Raw genomic sequence first — 20530 nt, 5'->3', positions numbered from 1 at the left:
GAAGGACTTTGTGAAATGAAGAGCTAGTAAAAACTTCAGATCGACGTTTTGTACTTGCAGTTTGTCGTAATTATTATTATTATTATTATTATTATTATTATTATTATTATTATTATTATTATTATTATTATTATTATTATTATTATTATTATTCCGAGAAGGGAATGATGAATCTCGGATGAATGCTTGAAGTTGCGGCTTCTGTAGGTCTAAGACGTTTCCCTTTCTCCATGGTAATCGGAGCTATATTTCGCTCAGCATTTTCCTCCGAAACACTTCCAGGATCTTCATTTTGATCATTTCCTTTGTTCATTTCCTCACTATTTAGGACGTCGTCATCATACCATGAAAGGCAATGGCAAACTATCATGGATTCATCTTGTCCGGGGACCTTCGGGCAGAACACCACATCATCACCATCATCATCATCATCAAGATTTAAGATTTACAGTTGGTGCTTGAATCGAAGACAAACAATGGCAAATAATTCTACAATCCACTCAAACATTTCGTTACACTCCGCTTTCTTAGACTAACTGTGAGAATAACCATATAGTCTGTATTATGAATGCTGCTACCCACACACTCTGTCAAAGAAATTATTCCAAAGAGTACGCGCCCTCTCTTTGTTAAATCACTAACGCGCGCTCTTTTGGAAACAGCAGTCAATTCGAGTGAAATTTATCTAGGTGGCTGCACATGTAAGACCCCCGAAACAAAGCCATTGTAAACAATTCTATTTGCATTCATGTTTTCTACCATGCAGCAAAGGTACTGTAAATGGCTACTATATCAGAATAATTTCTTAACTAAGAATATTGAAATATTACATCCAGAATTAAAAAACTTATTTTTATCTGTATTTTCTGTTTGCAGCTATACGTTGACCTCTGTTTCCTTCGTATCAACTCTTACACAAAGACACATCAAACGGCGTAGCAACAATAATTCTGTGTGTTACCACGTCAGCGTAATTGGCACTGCGCGCTCTTAGGGTGTGCCTGCTCTTTGGTAACCTTCCCCTATATATATATATATATATATATATATATATATATATATATATATATATATATATAAGTTGACAAAGCAAGCTTTAGAAAGTCTACTTTCCAGACTTAACACTATCAGCAACTTGAGAACAGTTTAATTTCTTCAAATTATGGGATTATCATCTGCTGACTTTTACAGATTTTGTTGGTTGATTCGGTTGGAGCTTAGCATCCCTTTCAGCACCGAAATCACTGAAATGTGGAACTGCAGCGTAACATGGAATCCAAACCACATAGCTCTGCTGGGAATCGAACCCGAGCCTCCAGCAGCGAAAACACATATGCTAATCATAAAACCAGGGTAAACTCTAAAGACGTTTAACTTTACTTATTTGTTTTCGCTTATGGTCGAGAGCGCATACTTTTAATTTTAGCTATTTAATAAAGAAGATAATTAGACAAAATATTCAAAGCACATGAAACAAAGATAAATAAATTACATTTCTGCGAAATCTAATACAAATTGTTTGAAGTATACGTTTAATGTTTTTATTTGTTTATTTATTTATTTTTCCATAAATGTTTAAATAATAAAGCGTCACTGCTAGTAAATAGATTTAAAAGGTAACTAACTCTAGGATTATAGAACCCAGAGGTTCAATACCGCGTTCACAAAATTCTCCATTGACTTCTATTCTTAGCCAACTGGATACAGTTTCTACCTTGTATTTAAATTTCTATGAGATTCATCTTAATATTGTCCTTCCATCTGCGCCTGGATCTTTCTAATGGTCGTTTTTCGATTAGATTTCCAGTTAAAACATTCAAAGAGTTCCTAATTTCTTCCATTTTGGTTGCATAACCTGCACACCCGAGCCTTCTAGATTTGATGACCCTAACAGTGTTTGGTATAAATTATGTAGTTCCTCTTTATGAAATTTCAGCTGTTCCCCATTCCCGTTCCTCTTGGCAGAAATAATATCGCTGTTGATGCAATTATTTATAGACAAACTTGTCATAGCTTTAGACTCTGTTTGACAAAACCTACGCGTTTCTGTGTGGCAAAGTGATTAGCATTCATGACCCTATTGCTTAGAGTTTTCGGTGTTGAATCAGTATCGTGAGACAATCAGGGAGCTGTAACAAACTCTGGATTAGAATGGACTGATCACACGTGTACAAGCGTCGCTCAATTTGAAGTTCATCAGAGAGTTGTTCAGTTTGAAAAAAAAATGCAGTTTTTTTTCTGTGGGGGAAGGGGGCGAGCAGTACGTTGAATCGAAAAGTGTTAATAAACCCATGATCATGTAGTATTAAGTTTTCATTACTATAAAATTCTATGAGCTAACGCTACCTTACACGATGCGCTACAACAGTATAGATGACGAACATTCAACTGAGGATTATGATCATCTCCCGATGTCATTATTTTGTTTTCTAAACAGGAATTCATTGCCTTTTTTGGGTACTTCTCCCAATTGACTCATGATGCTCGATTGGTATTCGACTGGTTGGAATTGAAGTTTAGCACCGAGGCTATATGATACGTGGCCCTAAAGTTTCAGGTGCGTTAAACTTTGATGCTCTCTATACAGGAATATAACCCGGTTGAGTTGCAGACGAGACAGAATATTCGTTACAGGATTCCAGACGAGATAGAGCCACACCAATAGAAACAGATTCATTTTTCGAGACATCTTCCACGACATATTTTCGAGACGAGACAACTTCAACTTTCGACACGATACGAGATCCCTAGGCCAAACATCGGAATTCGAGCTCGCATCCACCTAGGATGGCCAGATGTCCTGATTTTGGCCGGACAATCCGGCTTTTGTAGGTCCTGTCCCGTGTCCGGCTTAATAGTCGATCCGGACGTTCATTTGCCCTGCTTTTTAGTTGTTTTATTATAAATGTTTAACTTTTCTTTATCCTGATGGCTCGATGGCTCCCAGACAAAGTGCTAATCTGGCTTTTTGAATTTTTATAAACGGACTAGTCGATACATTCGCGAGTGGTATGATTTCAGTGAAAGAAGTTTACATAAGAAACTCTCGTTGCTTTCGCCTGGAAATCCCGAATATTCTTTTGAAGATTTTGTTAAAGCGTGTAATATTAAATCTATTGACATGGATGGATATTTCGAATTCAAGGTGTTTCAAGAAGCAGCAGCCTCAGATATGTTCAAGAACTGTACAACTATTAAAGAAAGGTATTTAAAACTTTTCGGACGCTGGTTGGGCAAAAGAACGCGATCGACTTTAATATCCCCACAGTTAAGTCCGAACTTCAAATTTGTTTCAATTTTGAAGGAAAAAGTGAGAATGGAACATGTAATGACATATTTAAAGAAATCTTGCAGAACAACCGTCTATTCGAAGCCGCTCGAGGAGCAGAGAAATATCAATAATGTAAGAATTTTAACATGTAAATGTGGCTATTTGTAAATGTAGCTTTCAGAGCTTGTTTGAGCACAAGATGCCTAAACGCAATTAATGAATTGAATTTCATGTGTGGGGAAAAAGGTTTACAAATTCATAAAGTTCGGTTTTCTAAGTCAATGTGTCCGGCTTTTTAATCATTGGTTTCTGGCCACCTTAATCCACGCACTCTAACTAGTGTCTTCGCTTAGCGGATATAAATTCTATTTCGTTGAACTCAACTAATTTCGCAAATGATCCGCATAGTCATACACCAAAAAAAAAAAAAAAAAAAAAGTAGTTGTGTTAACATGCTTTTGTGAACGAATTTATGAAACTTTGCATTGATATGTCAATGTGTAAGAGAACAAATAAACAACATTATTTGTAGATGTAATTCTTTTTTAAGAAATAAAAAAATACCAATAGTTTGAAGACAAGACACTGGCAACTCCGTAGTTCAAGAGTCCTCACAGAACTCTTGAAGGAGCGTACTGTGAAGGGAGATCAGAGAAAAATGAAAAAAATAAGCAAAGATATAAGTGGGGAAGCATGAGGGAGAGGGCAAACGTGACCTAAACCCCTTCCCTTTCAGAAGAAAGAAAGAAAAAAAGAAAAAGAAGAAAAAATATCCAGCTAGCTAAGCTATTGAAGTTTGTAACCATACAAGATCTGCTCCAGCATCGGCTGAAGTGTGCATCTCGAAACAACCCACGTTCGCCCGTTTGCTCTTCAGAATCTATTCCTTTCGGCAGTGATACCAACTCTACTGGCCCCTTCGTCGTCATCGTCATCGTCTCGGAAAAGATTTTTCCTTTCTCGTTCTTCAAAATTAAATTTCTTCTCTTCTGTCTGTCCTCAAACGGCGTTGGTTCTTACACAGTAAAAATCGTTGCTTGACTGTGCTTCTCATATTGTGTTGATCTTTCGATTCTTTCTTTTTTTCTGCTCTTCCTGGTTTAGTAAATATTTTATTACTACTACTGCACAGTCATAAGAGAAAAAAAAAGATGGCCATCCCCTATCTTCTATCCGCGAGTAAAATGATCGATAATAAATTAATGTAGAGCGAAACTTATATAAGACAGCCACCAAAATTTTCAGTTAACATCTGTCGTCTAGAGCAGTGGTATTCAGCTTGGGGTACTTACGGGTACCCAAAATTTAAAATATCATAGTTCTAGTTTGTAACATAGTTCTATTAAATTTATAGCATGATTCTCCTATTTAGTTAATATAGGAGTAAAACTTTGATATTTAGTTAATAAATAATAAATTTTACAATTTATTTTTTAAATAGTTATCTAAAATTTGGATTAAGAATATCTTACATTTGGGGAAACATGCTTGAATGGAAAAGTGTCGTTACGCGAAGAGAAAACTGATCTACAGAATCGTAAGGAATGTTTTGTGATTTATTAAGGATTTTAAAATCTGAGAGTAAACTCAAATAAGGAAGCTATAGTTGAATTACAATGTATATCATGTTTTCTAGTGCTTCCACATACGTATACAAACTTCTTTACTGTGCTGTTAGTCACAGTGTGCGTATACACTAGTAGGCTGGAAGTACAACTGGCATGCAATTTATTATAACAATCTCCTGTACGATTACGCTAGTATGTATTTATATACATTTTTCATTCTACTTTAATGAAAATAACTGGTTTTTCTTTAATTTGAAGCCACTTAATCCAGATCTGTTGTTGCTTTTTCGATATCAGCTCTAGTTTTTAAGTAACACACAAAAAAAATTAAATGAAATCTTTGAGTTTTACGTTCCACGTTTATGCCAATTAGGCTAAAGGAGACGATGATGATGAGAAATTAATGAAATGGTGAAATAAAAAATGTGGGAGGAAACGGGAAAACCCCGAGAAAACTCAGCACACGATGTTTGTGCACCACAAAGTTTACTTGGCGCGAGCTGAGACTGAACCTGGGGCCACATGCACCAGAGGTGAACGCTCTACCACTAAGCCACCGCGGCCCCTAAGCATTCAATATTACTTACTATAATGTACAATATATGTACTATACACAGTGATTAAAATACAGACCAACCAACTGCAAAAGTATTTCCTTGTAAGTGATAAGTGAAACTTACTTGAAATGTCCTTAAAATTTGGGTTCTGGTAATATGTGAGGTTTCTAATAAAGTTAAATCACTTAAACCCTGCTTAGTTTTGCACTTCCATTGTGAGGTTTGGAGAAATCTCATCAAACACCACCAGTAGTCTACCATTTCCTCATTCCACCGGCGTTGATACGCATACGTCTGTTCCGTAACTTGGTGGAACCACTCTCCCTGTTCCTCACTCATTCTCCCAGAGATTATTTGGGAAGTAACATGATTGTGAAGAAGGTGAATCACTTGAATATGTACGCGTGGTGTTCGTTTTTTTAAGAAAAAAAAATCAAGAGAAACAAATCAATAAAAATTAAATATTCTTTTATCTTGCAACTGTTATTTAATGGAGTATTCGTAGAATAAAGGTCTCCTATCAACTTCATTATTTTAAAATAGTAACACAAGTGTCATATTTGGAATTTTCTGTCGGAGACTTTGTCTAAATCCAACCTAGCAATAAGCATAGTTTTATTATAACATTATGTATTACATATCGAATGGAAAAAAGTGTAAGTTAAACATTTTTGGGGGAGGAGATGTCTCAAGCCTTATGACTTTTGTAAATACGTCCCTGAATAATTTTTATCATTACCCTCACGCATCCGGAAATATCCCCTTGCCCCAGAAAGGTTTTTTTTTTTCTGAAAGAAACCTTGGTTTTATGGAGAATAATATCGAAACCAAGAGTAGTAGTACATTTCTTCCACTTCCATTTCTAGCAAAAAGGTAAAGGGAAGAGATGGAAATCTATTCTTGGGGCACTGAATCGATTCTAGAAATCACTTCTCTGTATCTATTACAGTTCTTGCTCTATGGCGATCAACGTTGAAACCGGAAATGATAGATTCATACCATTTGGTTTAAATATAGAATTAATGGAGGAGATGGACTCCTATTCTTGGAACGCTGAATCGATTCAAGAAAATCGTTTCTCTTTACTACATATCGTGTTTGCTCAGATACCACAGACTGACAGACACACCATTAGGTTTACTGTACGTATAATTACCATCGTTTGGATGACTAATAATAGGTGATATCCGGTAGTTTATGTCTTCCCAGTTGAGATTCAACATCTACTTATTTGATAATTTATTCAGTAGAGTTTGTAATCGTTACGGTTTCACTGACTCAGTGGGAAAAAGATATAGTATGCATAAATTCGAGAAAAAGGTTCAACAAATAACAGAAGCTCGGCGCAAACTCCGGGCTATTCGCTGCAGCAGGGCCAAACATATTCACCGGATCATTCACTGAATTCGTGGAGCGAGAGATGGGAAGAAAAAAGTTCCGTCGCCGCGATTCAGTTGCAGCATCGTTTGTGTCCTATTTTGGATGCAGTTCCAGAAAAAGAAAAGAGAAACGTTTCTGCTTGCAAATTCAGAATAATATGTGTACTTCAATGTTTAATGTCCTTTCATATCAGAAATCTTCGTACCAATATTTATTTATGCCCCGATCACTAGATTTCCTTTGTACACGAAATTACCTTTAACCTGTCTTAAAAATCTTACGTTCTCGTTAGATTTTTTTTTTGCTTTCGGCAAGCTGTTTCTCACGATCTTGTCGTCAGCATGTATAGTTCCTAAACCATAATGTTGTGTGTGAAGAATTTAGTGAACATAACTTACACACTAACAATAACAGTGCGTGCTTTAAACGCGTGTGCTTTATAGGTGCGTGAATAATGTCCAACTTTTTTTTTTTTTTTTTTTGGTAAATAGGATACCGTAACGATTGAAATATAGTGTGGGTGTGTGGGTTAAGTGTGGCCACTTACAATTTTTTTCCGCTGAAAACAGTTCCAATATTAAAAGTACATTAAGTGCGTCTTTGTACTTTGTATTACTCAAAAATGCTGAACTTATATCATTAGACGAACATACTGAAGAATACGTGGCTTTCTTTTGTCTCCACAGGTGGACCCGAAGACTAACCACTCCGGGAATTTACAATGTGTCAACAACTTTGCAAGGAGTTTGGAGCTTAATTAATATTCAAGAAAAGATACGCAATTTAACTATCGTGGGCGCAAAGGAAATCTTAATTTCAAGGTAGGTAATAATCATATTAATTTTTGTTATTGTTTATAAATTATTTTCTGTATACACCTTTTACGTGCATCGGAGAGACAGAGGAGCGCGTCACCCTCAATAATTTCGAAATGTGAAATGAAAAGAAGGTACGTTTCGATGGAACTTAAAAGTTTAAAGAAAATAACCTCTTTGTATTAAGTTTAGAGAGAAGGAAAAAGAAACGGCTCAGCGCAGTTGCTGAATAACAACTTTTCACAGATTACGATGAGCTACCATGCATTCGAAATGAATAGGCAGTCGTGGATACTGTTGATTATAATAGTTTATACTGCACCGGCATTGAAACTGACACTCTAAGTACTCGAATTCTTAAAGTATATATTAGGGATGGCCACATTTTCCGGAAAAACGGAAAATATTTTTTTTCCGGAAACCGGAAAATTGAAAACGGGAAATTTTCCGGAAAATCGGAAAACGGGAAATTTTCCGGAAAATCGGAAACGGAAAATTTTCCGGAAAATCGGAGGGCGGAAAATTTTCCGGAAAAACGGAAACGGAAAATTTTCCGGAAAACGGAAGACAGAAAATTTTCCGGAAAAACGGAAAATTTTCCGGAAATCGGAAGACGGAAAATTTTCCGAAAAAACGGAAACGGAAAATTTTCCGGAAAATCGGAAAATTTTCCGGAAAAACGGAAGGCGGAAAATTTTCCGGAAAATCGGAAGACGGATAATTTTCCGGAAAAACGGAAAATGTGATTTCCGGAAACCGGAAAACTCTTTTTCCGGAAATAGCCATCCCTAGTATATATAGGCCAGTTGAAGTCTTAAAGTATATATAGACTCTATCTTTAAAGTGAACACCGTAATCTAGTGCTTTGAGCGTTAGACTTACGCCCGCCTGGTCCCGGGTTCGATACCCGGCCAATTTTCGGCGTCCACCCAGCGTCATGAGGGAAAGTGAGGAGTCACGTGAATAAAAGACGTGACGGCCACTAGGTATGGGAAGTTCCTGATACACCTGTCAGAGACAAGGCGACACAGCATACTGACCACATATTCGTCGCTAGACTGAACGTAAGTTCAGGCGCTGATAGATGGCGTTGGAGCTGTTCAGGCCCACAAAAAGGGCTGTTACTCCAACGACGGTTTGGTTAGATTTGGTTTCATATAATAAAATTATGTATATTTTCTGTCATCAGCTTTACCGTACGCATAGAAAGAAGTCGTCTAGAATCACCAAATTTTGTGCACAAATAGACAGACAGATCTTTACCATATCTAATAGCATAAGAACATGTTTCTTTTTTCGATTTTTGGCTCGGAGGGAGAAGGACGTATGCCAAAATGAATGCACATTTCTCCGCGGTTTCTAAGAACGCCTGGCTGCATGCAAGCAACATCGTGGTTGTATGGACTTACACAGCATTATTATTATTAAGTATTCTGCCTTTCGGCAGTTCCTGGGACTAATGAGGATTTTTTTTTTTTTTAATTTTAGATTTGGGCCTGGAAATGTTTCTTCCACTTTTCTCGATCTTCAGCTTCCTCTTTCAACTCCCAATATTTTCTCCTATCTTTCAAATCATCAATCAGCTGTGTTCTTCTTATTATTATTCCTCGCTTTCCTTCCATCTTTCCTTCTATGGCGGTGAGAAGAAGACAATTTCTTCTCAAAATGTGTCCAATCCAATTGGCATTTCTACGAAGGATGGTGGCTAGAAGTGTCCTCTTCTCTCCTATCTGTTTGTTTTAAAACATCTTCGGTTGCTGCTCTCTCTGTCCATTTTATCTTCTCCAACTTCCTCCAACACCACATTTCGAAGCGCTCTAAACATTTCTTCTCTAACTTCCGTAATGTCCAAGTCTCTGAACCATACAGTCAAATGCTCCATATATAGTACTTGACCAACTTCTTCTTAAGTCCAATATTGAACCCGCTAGTTAAGAGTGATCTTTTCTTCTTGAATGCTTCTTTGGCTATGGCAATTCTTGACCTGATTTCTTTGGTGCAGTAAACGTCTCTCGTCAAAATACTTCCCAGATACTTGAAATTATCGACCTCTTCCAGTTCTTTTTGTTCTACTCTGATTCGTAAGGGCGTATTTCCACGGGATATTCCCATGACTTTCAAATTTTCTATGTTAATTTCCATTCCATACAGTTTTCCAGTGTCAACTATTTTGTCAACCATTTCCTGTAGTCCTCTTTCGGTTTTAGCTATTATGACCGTATCATCAACATACCTGATCTTGTTGATGATCTGCCCTCCAGTCTTGGAATCTCCAGTTCCCATTAATGCTTCCTTCATTAAACATTCACTGTAAGTGTTGAATAATTGGGACGACAAATTACATCCTTCTCTGATTCCTCTTCCAATCTCCACACTATTGGTTTCTCCTTCATTCAAGCGCAACTTCACTCGTTCTTCTATGTACAGGTTTTGAATGAGTCGTCGATGTCTCCAGTTGATTCCGATTTCTTTAAATATTTTCAGAAGTTTCGTCCAATTGACTCGGTCGAAAGCTTTTCGACAGTCGATGAAGCATAAACACAACTCTTCCTTTACATCAAGAATTCTTTCTGATATAATTCTCATCAATCCAATAGTATCTCTGGTGCCTTTTCCTTTCCGGAATCCAAATTGATCTTCTAACCTCTCATCTATCTTGCTTTCCAGCCGCCTGTTCAGTATGCGTGCAATGATCTTTCCAGTGTGAGGAATCAGGCTAATGGTTCTGTGATCACTGCACTTCTTTGCTTGCTTTTTCTTGGGCAATGCAATCATAGTAACATCAAGAAAATCCTTTGGCCGTTCTCCACTCAGGTAGAGCTTGTTAATAAGTGAAGTCATTACTTCCATCGCGTTGTCTCCTAATCCCCTGAGCAAATCTACTGGTATGTCGTCGTCTCCAGTGGCCTTTCTCCTTCGCATGTCTTTGATTGCTTGTACTACTTCACTTTTCAATATACTGGGTCCTCTTTGATCATCATCTACCTCTTCTTCTGCTTCGATCGCAATATATTTGGGGCGGTTCTTCTGATCATACAGATCTTTTATGTGTTCCTCCCAAATTCTAAGGATTCTTAATGGTCAGTGGTTACATTATCTTGTTGATCATCGATGCCGAACGTTCGTATATTTTTGTTAGCTTTCCCTCCTAATTCTTGTGCTTTCTGGTACATCAGATCATATCTGCCGCGTTGTTGAAGTTCCATTATTTCTTCATATATCTGCTCCATGTACATTTCTTTGGCTTTGTCCGTTTCTCATCTCAATTCATTATTCAGTCTTCTGTATTAATTGATGTCCGTGTTTTTTGCCCTTCTGCGTTCTTCCATCTTTTTAAGCATTGCTTCAGTTATCCATGGTTTTCTCGGTGCTCTTTCCATCCTGCCAATGTTATTGTGGGGTGTGTCAAGTAGAATCTGTTTAACTTTTCCCCAACTATTCTTTATATTGTCAACCACATCGCCCATTGCACAGAATTTTTCTTCAATCTCTTCTTTCACATCATCGTCGATATTTCTTACTCACTCTAAGTTCCATTTTCGATTTCTCCTCCCATTTTGCTTGATCGACTGTAACCAGGATTGCACTTCCGCCACCAAGAGATTGTGATCCGAATCAATGTCTTCACGTCTCGTACACTATTCCTGAAACGTTGCTTCAAAAGAATGTAATCGATTTGATAGCGTTTCTTATCTCCTGGACTTTTCCACGTGTACGGCTTGTTTTTTTTTATTTTCTTAAACCACGTATTCATCACCATCAGATCATGTTGTCTACAGAAGTCGATAAGCATTTGACCTCGTTCGTTTCTTCTACCTACGAGTAGTTCAAATGGTCCCACTACCTTATTCGCAGCTCCTTCTCCTACTACACTGTTGAAGTCTCCCATTATTATAACGTTGACTTTACCTCTTCCTTCCTGATGCAATATGTCACTGATCTGATCATACATTATTTCTACTTCATTATCATCATGGTCGGTCGTTGCCATATACACTTGTATTATTACAATATCCACTGGTTTTGCATGTAGTTTTACAAACATCAAGCGGTCTCTGCAGTATTCCACTTTGGTTACACTTCTTGTTACTTCGTTCTTCATTGCTATCGCGGCACCATTCTCGGCCTTATCGCCACTCGAATACTATATTCTGTAATTTCCCGATACTATCTCATTTTTCCCTGGCCATCTCACTTCACTCAAGCCCACTATGTCCACTTTACATTTGTCCATTTCCACTTTTAAATTTTCAAGTTTTCCCTCACGTCGTAGAGTTCGGATGTTCCAAATTCCCACGCTGAAATGAAAGTTATTATTTTCTCCTCTGATGATTCTTCCCGGAGTAGTCCCCACCCGGAAATCCGAACGGGGGACTATTTTACCACCGGAATTTTTTTACCTTAGGAAGAACCATCATATTTATTTATTCTCCTCCTTCGTCCCTTCTGGGAAAAAGATAATGTGGTAGTATTCCTATTTCCTTTCCACATCTCCATGCCGTTGACCATCTAAGAGGGCCGCGGTGGCTCAGTGGTAGAGCGTTCACCTCTGGTGCTAGGGGTCTCGGGTTCAAACCCTGCTCCCGCCAAGTGAACTTTGCGGTGGACAAACACCGTGTACGTGGGTTTTCTCGGGGTTCTCCCGTTTCCTCCCACTTTCTTCATTCCACCATTTCATTCATTCCTCATTATCACCGTCTCCTTTAGCCTAACCGGCATAACCGTGGGACGTAAAACACAAAATTTCATTTCATTTCATTTTCCGTTGACCATCTAGTGGTTCATCCGCCTTTTAGGACAGTTTCCCCTCCTAAGGACAAGAAGGTGCCCTGGCCTCCAACCGCTCATCCGCCCTCCGAGAAGGCCGTTGGCACTTGGTAGAAGCTGAATCCTTATTCCGGGAGTCGGTCGGTCCCCCCTACGTTAGCCGCCGCCAGAGAAGTTGCCCGCTTTCTTCCGCGAAGAGGTGTAGGTTGGGATTTTCCCTTCGTTTAGGATGAGACTCGAAGGCTTTTCTCAAACTTCTCCAGTACATTTAGGAAGCTTACACAACAGCAGAGGATCAATATCCAGGAAGTGAGTGATTGTGGTGAATTTTTTTAAAGTTCTGCATAAAGACCAGGAACGACGGATTCTTATGCCTAATGTACTTTTACGGGATTTAAAACTATTAACATGTAATATTTACATCCTTACGGTGTTAAACACACATTAATGCCTTCATATAAATTAATAAACATTATACACCCCCACTCTGCTCCCCATCAGTAGAGGTTAATACATCAGATTTGTGTCTTTCGCTTGTTTTCAGCTTAACATATAGGATTCGAACCAAATTAAAGCAGCGTTTCTCAAACTATGGTCCTCGAGTTCTGTCCTTGTGGATTATCGTCAGTATCCACTACTATAGAGACTAATCTGCTAACTTTCTCAAGATCAGAGGTGCCCACTTTCAGTCAAGGTCAGTCAAGCTCGATCACCTTTGCTCAAGACTCTCCATTAAATCTCAAGGATAGAGGGAGCCGAGATTTGGAAGTCATCGGTCCATATGCCTATCTTCTTAAAACATTCATGTACTCCTATGATCGATTCAAGAGGATATCTTACAGAATTAGATAAAAATTTAATGTTGGTTATTTGTGGACAAATCTTACATACACTGCAAAAAAAAATAAAAAAAAAATCAGTGTTTGTTCAGTTTTTAGAAACAACTTTTAGTCATTGTTATTTAACATGTTCAAAAACTTGAAGTGTTCTACATATTGTCGAGAATAGATCCTAACAGTAGTTAATAGGAACTGTCCTAACGTAAGAATTCACAAATGTACCTTTACTTCTGATGTGACGAACGAGTGTACAGGCACAGAAACACTTATAAAATAATGTTGGGACATTTTACACATTACTATTTACATATTTCCTAGTCGCTTCTGCCCATATACTCATTCAACAAACCAGGTATATTTTGAACACTTTCAGAGTAGTTCGAATTAACCATTCTTACGATGTATTCTGGTCATATTTTATTCATTCATGGAACACTTTAGGACATTTATGGAGATGTTAAACGATTATCAAAAGTATTTTCTAAATAAAACGTCCATATTGAGATTTTTTCAGGATTAGAGTTCTGAGCTTTCGGCATCTATACCCATGATGTCCCTCGGCGGTCACACTACCGAGGAAATTGGGAAGTAAGAAAGCGGCCTGGGAACATTGTGTTGGGTACCATCCAACATTTGCCAGGTGTAATTGGGGAAAATCTCACTTAGAATGGCTAACCTGAGAAAAATTTCTACACCTTTTCAACTGAGTGTCCCCACCAGGAATCGAACCCGGAACCGCTCGCATCAAAGACTATAGCGTTAGCGACTACCACTGCGCTAGGGGGATACGTTTTGTTTCAGTGTGGAAATAAAACCGAGATTGTTTTTTCCTTAAACGAAAATTATTTTTCATATGAGTACTACAGTGAGGGTTAGTACAGGGGAGTGAGGGTTTACAACTATTTCATGCAATCTCTAGACGCCATAATGTCGTTGATGATCACATGCGTAAACAATATATAATAATGTATACTAATACATTATCACATGAAATTAAAATCATTCAGAAAAACAGTAATATCACGAATGAATGCACTAGTAAATTGGATATGTCACATTAATAGTTTGCTAAGCTCCAGTCAAGTGTATAATTAGAAGAGAAACTCAGTGCTACAGTGGCTAACCCCACTTACGCCATATATAACTTGTCAATCTATTGTCTTAAGCCTGTACTCTGACCTTACAAACAACTCAAAGTAGTGATTCCTGCGTCATAAAGTATAAATGTTTAGCTTCAATTTATTACCGTTTAAGTAAGATATGGTGTTTTAATTAATTGAAGGTACAGTGTGTTTCACTGCCAATAAAAACTCCACACTTCCACAACATTAACAATACGGTGGCTCAATGGTAGATGCTTACCTCTGGAGCAAGGGATGTGTGTTTCATTCACAGGCTATTTAGAGGACAATATCGTATCCATGGGTATTTACGAGATTCTCTCATTTTTTTTTTTTTACACTATCATTTTATCAATTCTAGGGGGAATAATCGTAGGGGGTAAAACATTAAAGGAATTTACCACTAATTTCTTCTTACTGTGCTAGTTGTTTTCAAAACATTAGCAGTGCAAAAGTAATGTATGTTAACATACTACGTATATCCAAGAAGCATTATTTCCATTGTAAATATTTCTTACAGAAAGCTATATCGGATACACGATACTCTACAACGTATAATTCCTGTATTATCATGAATAAAGTCTGCTAACTAACATTATTATCTCATTAAACCTGTCTTTGTTCTGAAAAGGGAATTTAACAATAGAAAGTAGCTCGTAACACAAAATAAGTATTGTGGAAAAAGTAAAGGCACATATCCGAATTATTTCTATCCTATTGAGTTTTTGTGTGTCCTTCTGATAATTACATTGAGTAATTATGGGACGATCAAGATTATTAAAATTGCATATGAACACAGCAAATGATACGCAGTCATAATCATATATACATAGCGCTCGTAAAGGGAGAGGCGAATTTAATGGACTATCTTTTGTCAGTTATAGGGAAGGTTCTCAGCAAATGAATCATATTTGTAGTCTCTCTCTGTTCCTCCTTCCTCCCTTGTACTTCACAGTAGGACAGGGGGCATATGAGACTGTTATATGGACGAAGAGAGAAAACATTAAAGACGGTCGATTGGATAATAAAATGACCAGTAGAGCATGAAATAGGAGGGAATAGAACACAGATATCCATACATATACATACATATATAGAGAACATACAGAATTGCACTGCCCATTAAACGTACTTTCTCAATCTCATTATCTCAAAGTTCGCTTTTGTATATTTGAACGCAGGAACCTCAATGTAACGGCGAATTTTAAAAGAATAGAATTATACCTCTAATTAAGACAGAGATTTTGTTTTCTCAACTGAAAAATATTTCGAAAAATCAAGATAGGGTAATTGTCTTGCTTTCAAAAGTATAACATGAACTATTGATATATTGACATCTATTGTTAACTAAAACTCCTAAATCTTATTATACCATGTAATAAATGTTCTGAACTAAGTTTAACTAATTAGTGTATTCCCAAACTATAAATATATATGCGTACACGTCAACCCAAACTCTTAAAGTAAACGACTACTAAAGAACTGAATGTAGTCTGTCTTTCCTCTTCATCTTCAGTGTCTTACATACTCCTGTAACACCTTCAGCCAACATACGAAACCTTCATTTACATTCTCTCTTCCTTTCTTCTGAATCAAACACACTGTTCCAATCTTACAACTCTCAAGCAGTATTATACCGGTAAGAATACTTTTTGAACACTCCCCGCCGCCACTATAGTAGATTCACACAACTTCAATTATACATGTTTAGGCACACTCTGGAACTGCACAACTACGATTTTCAACAACACAAAAATATTTCCTTCGCCAGACACCAGTACTATGCTTTTTAGAGGGGCGCAATTATATTACTGAAATCTTAACTTCTCTTAATACGAAATGCACTCTTACTGCCTTAGAAAATCTTTTTTTTTTCTTTTTTTTAAGGGGAAAATTACATTTCTGGGTGAAGATTGACTTTAGCAGAGCTGGGCATAAATCACGAAACAACTTTAAAACACCAACCAACTTGTGTTAACTTGCCACTAAAGCGACAGCGCAGTGTGCATCCAAAGGCATCAGGCACGTTAGGGACGGTATCGTACACATAAACGAAGATAGTGGAAAAACTTCATATGACATTAAAACACATCCCGTTACTAGTGGTAACACAGTTTTGCGACACTTTCATGATCACTTTCTACACTACCTTCACACAGCACTTCACTTCATCATGTCTTCATTATGCAGTGTGTCCATAAACTCTGGGTACATGGGGTAAAGCACATTTTAGTCAATTTAATATTAATGAATAATAGTTTCAACATAATTTTCATAGTGTTCAATGCATAATTTGATGCGCTTTGCAAGATTAAGGTGAACTCGATGAAATAGGTCTAAATTGTCATCGATTTCAGCACACTAACTGGTAATGCGTTCTGTCAGGTGGTTTAAATTTCTAATCTTCATCGAGTAAACTTTCTCTTTCAGCATACTCCAAAAAAAGAAATGAAGGGGAGAAAGGTCTAGCGAACGAGGAGACCACTCCACATTCCCTCTCCCAATTCAGTAAGAAAATTATCATTCAACCAATCTCTAACAGCTGCAGCAAAATGGGCAGGGGCCTCGTCCTGCTGAAACCAGTCTGGAAATTCCTCACCCAAACGCTCAATTTGAGGCATCAATTTGTCTCTCAGCATGTTCAGATAAGTCTCACCCGTTACATATTCATCAAAGAAGAAAGGTCCTAGCATATGAGCTACCTTGAGACTGGTATCGAATATTTTGTCTGTTCACTTCACCAATGACATAAAGCACAAATTCATCACTGAACAACACACAGTTTTCAGTAAAATTGATATTCTCATCCAATTCATCTGCAAGCCATTTACACATCTGCTTGCGTCTATCGGATCATCTTTATTTAAATGATGCAATATCTGTAACTTGTATGCATGAAACTTTTCCTCTGCCGAGATTATGTGGATTGTTGACCTTGGAATACCCAACTCTGTGGATGTCCGACGAAGCGACTTCTTTGGGCTAGCTTAAACCTTAACCAAGACAGCCTCTTTCGTTTCGTCTGAAGTCTTTGGTCTTCCGGAACGGGGTTTGTCCAACACCCTGCCTGTTTCTTTAAACTTGGTGATTAATTTCCCAATGACGGTAAAACAAATAGGTTGACGATTCCAGAATTTTGCAATACGACCATCCTCCTCGTCCACATAAGAGTACCAACTCGACACTTCTTCTCTAGACAGAGACATCATTCAATCTGGGAAAACAAAAACAAATTATTAGAATTCCCTATGTACCCTTGGTTTATGGACACACTGTAGAATACTATGTGGCATACAGTACATTTTGCATTTTTACCTTATTCTATATGTGAGAGGTAAGATCCCGATATAGTTTGAATACATTGACATTGCATTTTACTTATTATCACATCTACTACCCGAAAGAACACTTTACGCCAAAGAAACTTTCCCTGAATTGCTCCTGGTAGGAGCAAATGTGGTTCGGATTCCATGTAAAACTGTAGGTCCAGATCTCATATACCCTAGCTGCTGAAACGGGCGCTAAACTGAAATCAAATCAAATCAAATTATGTTCCATTCATATGATTTGTGATTAAAATAGCCTCCGAAATTAATTCCGCAACGACGGACGTAGTTATACCGTGCGTAACGGGCGCGGGCTGATCTCCTGTCCTGACTTGCTGATTTTTTTCTTCACCCGTCAAGAATAGATTTTTTGCCGTGTTTATTCTACAGAGCCAGACATAATTTCTTCTCCGCTGGTTAGCGTAATCTTTCAAACTGAACTTTGTATTTGCTTTTTCTGCATTCATAAGCTTAAATATTGACAAACCAGCCATCTTCCTGGGACATAAACTCGTACTACCAAACTGCGCCAGTCTATACGTATCGTTTACTAAAAGCTCCAAACTTACTATACCATGACACAATATCACTCATTGTAGCTTTGGAGCTTCTTGTATACAATAAAAGACAAAATTCTGACCAAGCATATATTAACTAATAAATAATAGCGTTACAGTTTCGGCAAGTTAACTACCTTCATCAGACACATTATCTGATGAAGGCAAAGTTAATTGCCCGAAACTGTAATGCTAATATTTAATAGTTAATATATGCTTTGATCAGAATTTGTCTTTTGTTGTATACCATGACATAAATATTCTAAATTAAACATAAGTACTTATGTGTATTTTCCAAACTACAAATTCATACACATCAACCCAAACTATTAAAGTAAACGAGGAAAGAACTAAAACAGAACTGCATGCATAAACAACACACAGCCAAAGTTTCTTCCTCCTCTTCTTCAGTGTCGAACATTATTCCCGTAGTCCCCTTCAGTCAACATGCAAAACCTTCGCTTACAAATTGGACAGTTATGAGACACCGAGGAATCACACTACTAGCTATGAAGGGAATTTCAGAAGGAAAAACATGTAGCGGAAGGCTGTGATTGAAATCATTGGCGGATTAAACCAAACGTCTTGGGGGGGTGCTCTTTGTTGTGGAGTGGGATATGTTCTCCGAAATCCCCCCCAAAAAAAGAAAGGTAAAATGGATTCAGGAAAAGAGGGTAAAAGATATAATTGCTACGGAATTTTCACCACAATGCCCCCTCCCCCAAAACGATATTCTGTCTACAGCCTGGTTGTGGCTATGCTTTAGTAAATATTTCGCTAGAAAAAATATCAGGTTAAACATTTTTTAGAACGCTTATAATGTTTCTGTATTTTAGTAAAATGAATTAAACAAAAGGACAAAAGAACTTAGAAGTTACACTCAAAACACGCTTTTCGGCGAATACTACCCAAGGCGTATCTGTCGATATAATATTGTCGCAATCTACGATAATGTCCCTATGATATTTAAAAGTGCTAGTTTCTTCAGCCGCTTTTCGCCAGAACGAGATCGCAACCACGTTTCCAGTTGGTGCAATGTGGATTAAGATCGTTCTGCGCTGGCCACGCTCGAATGCAGGGTTACAAGTTGAGTTGATGTTGAGTTAAACGTCCCTTTCAGCAGCGAGGCTATATGAGACTTACTGAACGTGAAATCCGTACCACAGAGTTACATGTATGCGCAGCAGTTTTCGAATAGTCACGTGAAGATCTTCGTCGCTGGTGGTCAAGGCCTCCAACACAGTCCGTGATAGAGTTTCACCTTCTTCTTTAATTCTCTTCAGTTTAGAAGTGCAGATTGCAAATTCAGAACTAAAGAGGGAAAACAGCATTTTCTCTTGAGTTCCGATAGTTTTGTAAAATCTTTCTGCTAGAATGCGGAAGTTGTTGCTCAGAGTTTAGTCAGTTGCTCGTGTTGACAATAAAATGTTGAGTCCGTATACCTTGAAAACTTCCTGCGCAAGACGAGTTTTGAGGTCCTCTACAACCGACTCTATAAACGGAATGTAGACAGTTCTCCAGTAGTAAGATGTCGTGTCATCTGCTCTGAAGTTCGTACGGTGTGTTTGTCTTTGGGTGAGATGAGGAGTTTGAACCTGCACGTCGACACTAGCAGCCATTCTGGATATTGCTTCGAAAGTTGCCTTGAGTTCTTTGCTGTTTGAACGCTTCTTGTTTAATGCTGTTATAGTGTCCTGAATGGCATCTGACGCTGCGTTCATGTCTAAATTTGTCTTCTGCAAAAGTCGATTGAGGGGAGGGTTATCGTGAGAACACCCTGAAGACACGTAATAATTACGATAAACTCGCTGTCGTGCATGGCAGAAGAAAGTGCCCATGCTTTGGGTGCTGTATCTAACTCGGACCACTTGGAACACACTGTAGAGCCTCACTTATTTATTGAAATTTCACGTGAAATTGTAATACCGCGTCATTCCGTTCAACCCATCTCGTTTCACACAATGTCTCCAACTGGCCACTAACCGTAAGCTCAAGGACAGTATTACGTTTTGAGATGCGGTGAAAAACGCAATGATCTCTTTCGTTGTTCCCAGACAGTTCCTCACGCACTGTACTGACGACGATCTTGAAGATGGACATGTTGAGGCTGTGACTACAATATGAATAGTGCAGCGCGTTTGAAACCTCCTTCTGGATCTCCTGCACTGTCCGGCAACTTTGAGAGGACGTAAAGGCGCAACCATCTGTACCAATGCCAACTCAGTTTATCGGGTCTAGTGAGAAATCTCGTAACAAAGATTGACAATTTCTCCAATTTTTCCTCCAGTCAGTGAGAGTTTGGGCGGTTCTGCGTCTTCGGATTCCAAGC

General features: G+C 38.0%; 1 protein-coding gene across 1 annotated transcript in view; it reads left to right on the top strand.

Moving 5' to 3' along the window:
* LOC145671158 (uncharacterized) overlaps positions 1-20530 on the top strand; it is a 2642835-nt gene that overhangs the window by 1978959 nt on the left and 643346 nt on the right. Inside the window, exon 10 of the mRNA XM_081739993.1 lies at positions 7463-7597. Coding sequence (XP_081596119.1) covers positions 7463-7597 — 135 coding nt within the window. The remainder of the gene's footprint in view (positions 1-7462; positions 7598-20530) is intronic.

Source organism: Thermobia domestica, chromosome 15 (genome assembly GCF_964235325.1).
Source record: "Thermobia domestica chromosome 15, izTheDome1.hap1.1, whole genome shotgun sequence".
Lineage (NCBI taxonomy): Eukaryota > Metazoa > Arthropoda > Insecta > Zygentoma > Lepismatidae > Thermobia > Thermobia domestica.
This window is presented reverse-complemented; position numbering and strand designations above follow the sequence as displayed.